Raw genomic sequence first — 10,695 nt, forward strand, 5'->3', positions numbered from 1 at the left:
AAAGCAATCCTCCTCCTTGGTCTCCTAGTCACACAGAGACAGTTCAGAAAATCAAGCATTATGTCAAAACATTACCTTGTCTTGGCATTCCGCAGACAACTCATTCAAAATAGTTGAAACTGATGCCTTTGGAATTGGTTATAGATGTATTCTTAAACCAAAAAATCTCTCCTAGTTAATCAGAACAAATTGTTCGATTAGATATATATACCAATTAACAAAATTGGATGACCATCTATGAATTTGTGCTCGATTCGCATTTTGGTCTTCGCATTAGAAAAATGGTTGTTGTATTCCCTCAACTTCAAATTCTCTCGTAATGTTCGTCATAGTGTCAATTCTATATTTTATGTCAATTTTGAGCACATGCCATGCATGCGGTTTACCGTTGAAGGTCAAAATTGACTTTTAACACAATTTCAAATCTCCAATTGCTCATCAGTAGGGAAATTGAAGATGTTTCGCATATTGGGGCTGATTAAAGTTCTAAGGTTTTAGAAATTCACCACTTTGATTGCAATTTGAGTGGATTTGTTGGGGGTAATTGTTCTAGTAGTGCCAATTTAAGGTTCGAGGGAGGGCTTGATTAGGGTTTGATTATGGGATTAGGGCAATTTTTTAAGACATTATGACGCTAGGACCAACGGTGCAAGAGACACTGAGGTTGAGGGACTACAACAATCATTTATCGAATTCAAGGACCAAAATGCGAATTTGGTACAAATTGATGGACTATTGCTCTAAAACGCTTTAAAATTAAGTTATAGTTAGTTTGTGAGCAATTGGCTCTTAGTTTACCCTTGTTGCTTTATCAAAATGAAATGTTAGATTTATTTTTTATTTTTGATACAAACGATATTTGGAGGAATGGGAAATCGAACCTAGGCTAGGTGTATGAGTAAATGTTCTTAATCACTTGAGCTAAAAGTCTCTTGCAAAGGTTAGGAAATTCGGAATGAAAGATCAGCTAAAAAATTGTCAACTCACAAAATTTTGTCAGCTACAAAACGAATTCTATGATAATGAGTTCACTTCATTTTATAGCACACAATAAATCCAAAACACAACATTCCGAACAAAAACAGCGCAAAGACGCAAATGGGTTTTTGTCAAATCATGGGTTACTTTCCCTTATAACAAAAAGCAGGCATAAAATAAAAGCAAAAATGGCAAATGAGTTTTCAATCTTGAATATGAAGAAGGACGAGGATACCCCAGTGTCTTTGGATCAGGCAGGGGTCGATCGGCTGGCCTGAGCATCGACGCCGGGAGTGTTTTGATTAACTTGAAATATGTTATTTAGGAAGCAAATCGACATGTGTTGTGCATGAGAGACACAACTGAATAGTCCTAAAACGAGTAAATCCCATTAAACACAAGTAAAACCAAAAGCTTCCATGGAAAACTTTTCAGGCCTGCCTCTGAATTTCAAAATCCATTAATATAATGACTACATCGCCATTGAAGAAGGAAAAACAAAAATTTCGAGACTGAAGAATGAAAAGTCTTCAGAAGGAAAGAATAAAACATATATCGCCACTGTTAGAATGAAAAGCAAAAAATTCAAGGAACTAACAAAATTTTCACTTTTACTACATTGTTTTATACCAAGCAATGGCCAATGCAAAGGCCACTTTTAGCACAGTTAGCTAAACCTATATTCATGATTTGACCAGAAATGTTGAGCTCTTACATGCCTGCAACTATGTTTTACAACAACTATGACAGTGAATGTGATTTCTGTATAATTTGTACCACGTAGGGAGCTTAAGAAAAGGACTAGAAACAGCTGCCCGGCTGATTCAACCAGGAGAATAGAAATTCCCTACCTCGATGGCCATACAAAGCTTAAACAAGTGGTCTGTACACTCAGTATCAAGACCTGTGATTTAAGCACCCTGGCTAAATGTACCCTCTGTCCTGTACTTTGTGATGAAATTCAGATACCAGATTTCATGTATTCTAACACACCCTGTGTAACATCTTCAAGAAAGGAAACAAAACCCATAACGCTCGTCAGACCACTTCCGTTGACGTCCTGTTCCTCAATAAGATAGTTTTCAAAAGCTGTGGCATCATCCTTCCCTCCTCTGATAAATATGAGTTTGGGGGTGACACATCTCTCTTGCTTTAATTTGTTGATCACAGTCCGCAACAAACCTAAAAGACATCTTGTGTTAGACGTGAAGCACTTGCACAACAAAGATTCTTTTGATTTTGATAACCATCTATTTGCTAAGAAAGCAGCAAGGAAATTTGTAGAGAACTTACAATCATGGGGTGGAGGAAAAGGAAGTGTAGGGTCTGCCGTTGAAGAATAAAACACAATTAGAGTCGTAAATGCATCAAGGAAAAATATAGGACTACCACTCGTAATCAGTGCAGCACGACTAAGTGAATGTCGTGGGTATGCTTGTTTATCTGGAGTGGAATAGGAGGTCAGCACTGGATACACGGCTCGATGGAGTGAACTTGGTTCCAGTGCGCTGCACAAAATTGAAAGAATTGCTGAGTTGATGTTTCATCAGAACAGAAAAGAGCACAAATAATTCCTCAAGAATCAACTGCAATAATATAAATTTCATGGCAAAAGAAATTTCAACTTCACGAGCCCAAAATTACATAAAACCAGAACATCAATTGAATAAAAATGACTTCAAAGAGAATAGCTATCAATTTTTTGACATATAAGACCTGTCACACAAAATAGCAACAAGAATGGTTATGTGTAAGAGGAGAGCATAAGGCAAAACAAGTTGCAAAATTTAATCCAATAGTTCAAAATTGATAGTTATAACCTAGTAACAGAAACCTGGAAAACATTTTAATGGTATCAGTTTGTGCATCAAATACCTAAAAAGACACTGCAGGTAGATTCGGAAGTCGGGATGAACACCTTCTTCATGAAAACGGAGCAGAGGGTTTCGGAGCAATGCAAAAACTAAGCGCGGTAAGGACTGTAGTTCTGGACATTGTGAGAATGCAACATCAACCTGACCAATTACAGAACTTCCATTCTTGAGTTGAACAAGTTTATAAGCTTCATTGTATTGAGCTGTTAGGATCACAAGCCAATCATGAAGCAACATTCTGCCTTCCCGAACCCCTTGCTCCAGAGAGGCTAATATAACCTAAAGAATTAACAAATTTATGATAAACAATTGGTCAGAATTGTTAAGTGATGACAATAAAAATTACGTTTTCAGTACATGTAACAACACTTGTGTTTGTGCGTCCTATTCCCACAACATTCCCAAACTTGGGAATGAGTGTTATACTATCACACAAATACACATATTTTATCGTTATTTTTAAAAGAAAAAAAATATAGAGCCAGTAAGACTTCTATTAACTACATATACACAAAAATCAAGTTAATCTACACTAGGAGGGAGTGAATCTACAAGAAGGGAATAAAAAATAGAATAGGCGCCTCTATAGTCTTCCTTTTCTTGCCGCTTCGCTTCCAGACATAGGATATATTAGATTAGAGGAATGAATGAGAGTAATTTATTATTAACCACATAAAAGACAAAAGAGCCTCTGACATCAGTAAATAGTCTCTTAAATGTGATTTGTTAGTGTAAGTATATCTTATATCTCTAGCCTCTAGGAAACCTCATCCACAGGATCTGCTACTGCGAGGAGATTTAAACCTCCAGTTCGGGGAACAAAAAGAGAACAGCCTAAGTTGAAGATAATCTCACTCCAACATACAGTAGTACAAACCATTGTCTTGGTGTCAGGCCCCCCACAAGCTTGTAAGAGTGAGATATTAAACAAGCAACACTATGTCAAGCAAATGCAGAATTATATTTCATGTTTGCACCCATTTGGTGAAAATGGTACAACTAAAGAAATCATTACCAAATGGAGTCCCGTAGAACAAATACTTAGGACCGTCTATTAATCAAGCTCCAAACAGAATTCACCAACATAGTCTCAATTACAATAAAAGGATTAAATGTATCTAAACACCTTCGCAGTTATATTTCATCTACCACAATGATGTTGCATAATAACCTCGGAGCTTGTAATTCGGCTATTTTGAGATGCATGTGTCCATTTTTGACATAGAAGATCATAGTTTAGATTTCTTCGACCACTTCACATGTTTTCCCAATTCATGCTGCTAAGGATTTTAGTCAGGTGTCATCCTTTTTCCTGGTTTCCACATAACTCAAACAACTCTATTTTTTTAATCCAGAATGGTAGGTCACATGAAGGGTTAGTCTTAAGACAATAATCTTTACATTTGTTTGTTACCCTTCAGGCAGGTGATAAGCCACCAGTTTATATGGCTTATGGGTATTAGTTGAAAACAAGAACATGACACTAAGTGTCTCCTCAAAACTAGTCCTCTCACATGCGGTTGAGGCTCAGTGAATAACTATATGCTAGTCGTAGTTTTGTCTCTAGAATTTGTTTTAAAGGATGAACATACAATCATCAGATGAAAATATCTTCATCGGATAATCAAATTTTTTTCTTGGGCATCAATGTAAACGGGGGATATTCTTTAGAAGGAAAAAAGTGCAGAAACAAAGAATAGCAAGTTATCATGTCAACAACACAGCTTGCTGGAGTTTTCTAACACAACCCATTTCTATAGTGCAGTTTAGTGCATAAATTATTTAAGAAAAAATAAATTGTTCCTCATAGAAACCTCAAAATACAGTTCACATAATAATGCTAAACAATCCTTTGATTGGCTTGAAGAAAAACAACACGAACAGTTATGCCAGGAATCATCATATACTTTACATGGAGTACGATAGAGCCACGTGAACAGAGACAAAATTACAATATTAACAAAAACTAAGGCACAAAACTGCTGGGATGGTAATACACACATACCTTGTGAACAAGCAATGACAGAACCACTTCAGGATCAACACTGTCATAGAGTTCATTTATATTTTGGGCAACTCCACATTGTAAAGTTCGAATCCTTAGTCGTCGTTTGAGGGAATGCTTGCCTCTACATAAACATTCAGCATGTTCAGACCAAAAGCATTTAAATTAAAATATAAAAATTTAGTAAATTTAAAAAGTGAAAATAATTGCAAGGGTGGTAGTGGTGGCAACATGACACAGACGCAATCATTATGGAGGGGAGAAAGTAATGAACACATAGAATTTAACATTCTAGAGAGCAAATCATCACCCAAAAAAAAAAATCCCCAAATAACTAATGAAATGTGGAGTCAATCATTAAAAAAGCCATTTTTAGCAGAACGAACTGCACCGAAATGCCCAACTTTTTTGTATGAACCTGTAGTATCCTAAGATCCTCTTACTCAATCTTAGTATTTCTCATGAACCATTGTAAGTTCTTTTGCATAATGCAATGAAAATTATTGGATTTTCAATGAAAACATTTAAAACTATAATAAGAAGCACCATGAGGCAACCCTGGAAAAAAAGGGCGTAACTAATGGTACAAGAGAGTAGAGATGGTATTAAAAACCTGGGATATGGTGTCAAAGATGACATAGAAAAGATGATGGTTGGACAAAATTCTTCTTCAGAGCTAAGATTTTCCATAAAAGATTTAGAATTTAGAAGAAACATCTTTTAAGGCTCGGGTATAGAAAATTGGCATCAATCAGAGACAAGCATAAGATAAGTAACTTCTATCAATGTACTCAAGTAAAATAACTACTTGACCTTGCATTTTCTGTAAAGTGTAGACAAAATGCAACAAAGTGTTGAATTAGCCAAAATAAAAAAATGCAAGATGTCGCCTGAGGTAGGATAGTTCATTTATTAAAAGAAAACAAACAAGATTACCAACTTACAGACTGCTGTAAGTAAACTAACCATACCTACTTGAGGAAACCAATCCTGAATCAGAGAGCTCCTCAGGGGGCAGAACAACTGTGTATTGGAATGCAATCTGTATAATAGGAGGCTCTGATCCATGTCTGCAAAATACAACAGTCCCACCAGAATTGGATTAGACATGCACATGAAGCAAACATTGGGCTTTATATCAGTAAGTGATATCATGCAGTGAAAGTGCTGCTCAATAATTAAAAGCTACATGTGTTGCTATAACCAGAGAGATGAGGGCTAGAAAATATCAAAACAACGTGGAAATCCCCAGTGATGACAAAAAAAGATACTAGTTTTGGAAAGCAACAGATGATTGGCACAAGCTATAATATCTTAATGAAATAGCATTCACTTTTATGTGAATCATGCTTTAAGCTGTATGAAAATATACCGAACTAATGAAAGAGAGGATAGGGGAGGGGAGCGCGACAGGAGAGAGGGGAAAAACAGTAGCAGTGAGCGGGAAGAGATCTCTTCCCATCTCTAACTTTTTAACTTGATTCTGTTTAGAAATGTTTATATGCAGTATTTACAGACAAAAGTATCCTGTTTAGGGCTTTTTAGTTATTTTGCAAATGTGTAAACTTGTATTGCAAAAAAGAAAAGAAAAAAAAACATTGTTCAAGTTTGGACGTCTAGAGAAAATTTTAGGGTACATAATCTAGAATAACTTGATATAGAAACTAACAATGAATTGAACATTTTCACTAAATGGCATATTGCGCCAGAGAGATAGAAAGTTGGTATAAAAAGAATTGAGAAATTAGTAAATGCTGCCCGAAATTGATGGAGGTCGGTAGTGGCATAAAAGCTGCTTTCAGGATTCTTCAAGGTGGGGAGACCAAAAGCTTAAAAAGAAAATAACAACTACGATAACGAAAAAAAAAAATTACGACTTTCAAGTAATAGGTTTTAATAACCATCACTGGGAACCCCTTGGTATCTTCAAACTCAAGTAATATATAGTCATCAAGTATCATTTGTGTTTAGCCAAAGGATAGATACCAAGATTGCAACCTAAGGTGTATACTTACCTTGCAAATCCCTTGGTATCTTCAAACTCAAAGTCATAAGCATATGTGGCATAAGAATCACAACAGATAATATGTTGAACATTCTCATACTGTGGATCTGGGAAGAAATGACCATACTGCAATATATAAAAAAGAAATACAATAAGCAAATGGTACAGTTGTAAATTGTAATTGTAACATCAAACAACATGAAACTCACAGAGTGGCCGGTTTTGAACTCAGAAGATGTCCTCAACCGCAGTACACAACCAAATGCATAAGGTCGACTTAGCATTCGGTACCTGCAAATATTGCATATGACAGTAATTAAAACCTAGATATTCAAACAACCAAAACACCCCGTCTGATATTAGTGCACTCTCCAAAGTATATTATGATTCTGGAAGCCTACATTGCTTATTTATTCTATCTGAGGGTGAAGTGAGTCACTCTATAATTGTATCAAATATCTCTTTTATATATATTAAAAATAAAAATAAAAATTATTTAAAAAGAACCTAATACTTTTGTCTCCAATATACATAATTGTTCACATACACATGTATGCAAGTCGAAATAATTGCAATGTATTTTCTATCGCATACTCACATGTCCTGAGGAAGAGTTGAATCATCAGCATTTGAATATAAATACAATGAGCCTCCACTTTCTACACTAAGAAACTTCAGAGAAGCCAAATCTGTATACTCATTTGTAACAGCAAAAATATCCACGCAAACACCTGCTTGAACAGCGACAGCAGCCTGTAAAATATGTCAAACCTTACATTTCCAAAAAAAAAACCCAAAAGACGATAACAAAGATAAGTAAAAGATTAAATTACCAGATCTCTGTAGAATGGCGTCTGCTCAGGAAGCAATGCACGGTCCGCATCCTCTCTCTTACTAGCATATTGTTCTCCATAACGTCTTGTATCTAATTGCCCAGCTCCATAATCAGGAGGGCCAGACAAAAAAGCAAAGACTCTGCCTGCAGTTACATTCAAAGGAGACAACAACCTGTGTCACTGACTCAGGCTTTTCAAATCATATGATGAAAAGAAAAAGATTTGAAACTTTGCTTATATCAGAGCATTAAGGTACCAAAAACAATTCATGAGTTTGAGATTTATCCCGCACCTAATGCAAATGTGCTTCCATATTCTGATCCAAGGTAGTTCAAAATGGCTTCCATTGCCACCCCAAAACCCCGCCCGCCCATCAAAACACCCTCAAGTCCTTGACCAGCTGCCGTTGTTCTTTCCCATGACGTTGTTGGTCTAAGTGTTTCAAGTGCAGATCCAATACGGTCCTTACAAGTTTCCACCTGTAACAAAGTTACTGAATTTAGCTCAGAAACCAAAACTAAATCATACATAAAACTGTGATTTTGAGTTCTGAACAAATTGTACTCGAACAACCCAATCACTCAATGATGAAATACATTGCACATAAAGAAGTAAGAGCCAGAAAACACAATGGAAGACATACTGGCGCCAGGAACTGTGACAAAGGCATGACATCTTCAAGCTCAATTGGAAAGGTGCCCTCTGTTTCCGGGGGAATGAAGACATTCTTCACAACTGGTATAGGTCCTTGAACATCATACAACCCTAGTTTATGGCTAAATGCAGCAAGACCAAACAGAGAACCAGGCGCAAGAGCTGTGATAGAAATTGAAAAAAAGAGAGTTTAGCTGTCAGCATTCATGAAGAAACAAACAAATAAAATCATTTTCACATAACAATTATCAACCAACCTTCCAAAGAGGCCAGCAATGCACTTTTAGTAAGTTCTAAAAATTCTTCTGAAGCTGAAGTAAAATCCATAAAAGATAAATTGTCAGTGATCTGATAAATCTTAGAAGCAATTGAAAAATAAATGAACATTTCCAGAAAAGAATGCACAGATCAAGAAACATACAATAGACCAGAAAGAACACGAAAAATATTTAGCTGAGAGGAAATTTCTTTCAATAAGCCTATTAGTGACAAAAACTGCACAGATCACAAACCTCAAATTTAAAAAATTCAAGAATTAAGTTCTTCATAGTTAGTATATGTAAATGCCTTGACAAAAACTGCCATGTGTATCTTTCTAAAAATAGTCTGCAAAATAGTTGTCCTGAAGAACATAAATGTTACTTTAACTTGAAATGAACCAGATGGTGGCAATCACAACATGGTTACATCCTTAACATCATCTTTGGTTTCCATAATCAGAAAAGGATAAGTGCAATATGTAACTAGGCGCAAACCTAAACAACACCTTTCAAATTTATTAAAAGATTGCTGTATTCTAAACAAAATCTTTTGAAATAACTAGATGTAGTACATTTGGAATGGATGTGAAATGACTATTTACAAAAAGTCATTTGAAATCTATTTGTTCTCTTCATTTCCTCCTTATTCAAATCTTAGCATACATGGATTGTAGTAGTCTAAACAAACAATTTGACCTTATAATATTATCTAAATCCCTAGATTTGGAACCACGCCATCCAAATGGATCCGTAGTTTTGGTGACACATGTACTCACGAGATTAAGCTTCAAATTCTATATCTTAAAGCATATACCCCTAACTAAACCAACTCATAAACCATTAGGAGAAATTTCTGCATCTGACACAATAAACACCGACTCTCATTGTCATCAACACTGGCACAGCCCAAAGACATGACAAGAAATCCTTCAGCTCTATACATTATCATCTTATTTCTTCTAAGTACTACCAATTGTAATATAAAAAACAGACCACAATAAAAGACAGTTATGCCAACTTATCACTTTCTCACGGCAACGTTATCATTGTGATAAACTGCAATGTACAACTTCAACCTAATGACATGAACTTTCAAGCACCAAATGACCAAGAGTTCACCACTTACAGGACAAATCAATGGCCGCAACATAAACCGGGCGAGGTTGCATTGCTTCATCCGACTCCTCCACTGCACAATTAAAAAAAACCAGAAACAGAAATTAGCAATGAAAATCAAGAAACCCAAATTCGAGCACTCGGAGTTCGAATTTTAGTTCGTTTATCTCGGCAACCAAACAGAGACACTAATAATTCGAAAGTGTGGCAAATCGACTAACCAGGAAGCTCCAGATCCACGAACGAGGACATCATCTCGGGGCAAGACTCAGGATGAGAGTATCGAGCTATGGCCTGAGAAGAAAGTCCCTGCGGGTTTCCACATAGGGCACAGTTCCATGACCACTGGTCGAGCTCGCAGTACGTGTTGAAATAGGCCCAGCAGTTCTCGCATCTCGGCAACAGCTCACCGTCAGATCCATACACTGGGGATTGGCCGTTCTCGTCCTTGGTCGCGAATGGCGTCACCGAAACGCCCCATGGTATGCCTGAGCTCTCGTGGGCCCCAGCGTCGATCGGGAACCGCGACACAGTGGCTCGAACCGCCATAGTTCTGAGAGAGTGGGTTTTTTGTTTGTTTTTTTCTTTTCTTTTCTTTTCTTTTCCGGTTTTTCTCGGCGTACAAACGGCGGATGAGAGTTTGGATGGGTGCAGGTTAGAGGTTGCGCATGTTAGCCTACTGCTGGGGGAAGCGCCACATAGGTAATCCAGTGCTTTTGTGCCACGTCAGAAAAGTATTTGAGGATTTGGCGTCTGATGCTTTAGACAGCCACATCGGATAAAGAGGATCCGGGCTGCGCCAAGTTTAGAAGTTTGAATCGGGCCAGCCCAATACCTGAAATTCACATGGAGTGACACTGAGTTGGCATCCCAACGATTAAAAAAACAACTTGCATTTTGTCCAAGTCATGCTAGAACTATAAAACGGCATCGGCCAGCACCTATACCTCTCTTCCCTGCCATAATC

General features: G+C 36.9%; 1 protein-coding gene across 1 annotated transcript; it reads right to left on the reverse strand.

Moving 5' to 3' along the window:
- LOC18773188 (protein transport protein SEC24) lies at positions 1,483-10,401 on the reverse strand. The gene is made up of 14 exons (XM_007208368.2): positions 9,950-10,401; positions 9,739-9,801; positions 8,610-8,663; positions 8,342-8,514; positions 7,991-8,177; positions 7,696-7,841; positions 7,461-7,615; positions 7,072-7,153; positions 6,873-6,988; positions 5,829-5,927; positions 4,858-4,981; positions 2,854-3,131; positions 2,272-2,486; positions 1,483-2,160 (listed from the first exon to the last, which is right to left on the reverse strand). The coding sequence occupies exons 1-14, from the start codon at positions 10,275-10,277 to the stop codon at positions 1,940-1,942; spliced, it is 2,241 nt and encodes a 746-aa protein (XP_007208430.1). The 5' UTR covers positions 10,278-10,401; the 3' UTR covers positions 1,483-1,939.

Source organism: Prunus persica, chromosome G6, assembly GCF_000346465.2.
Source record: "Prunus persica cultivar Lovell chromosome G6, Prunus_persica_NCBIv2, whole genome shotgun sequence".
Lineage (NCBI taxonomy): Eukaryota > Viridiplantae > Streptophyta > Magnoliopsida > Rosales > Rosaceae > Prunus > Prunus persica.

What these genes read in the sequence shown, in the direction of transcription:
- LOC18773188 (XM_007208368.2), bottom strand. Translation starts at nt 10,277, where the DNA reads ATGGCGGTTCGAGCCACTGTGTCGCGGTTCCCGATCGACGCTGGGGCC. An exon ending in ATTGCTGGCCTCTTTGGAAG is followed by an intron (nt 8,515 to 8,609) that starts GTTGGTTGATAA and finishes TTTCTATCACAG; the next exon opens with CTCTTGCGCCTGGTTCTCTG. An exon ending in AGTTCAAAACCGGCCACTCT is followed by an intron (nt 6,989 to 7,071) that starts GTGAGTTTCATG and finishes TATATATTGCAG; the next exon opens with TATGGTCATTTCTTCCCAGA.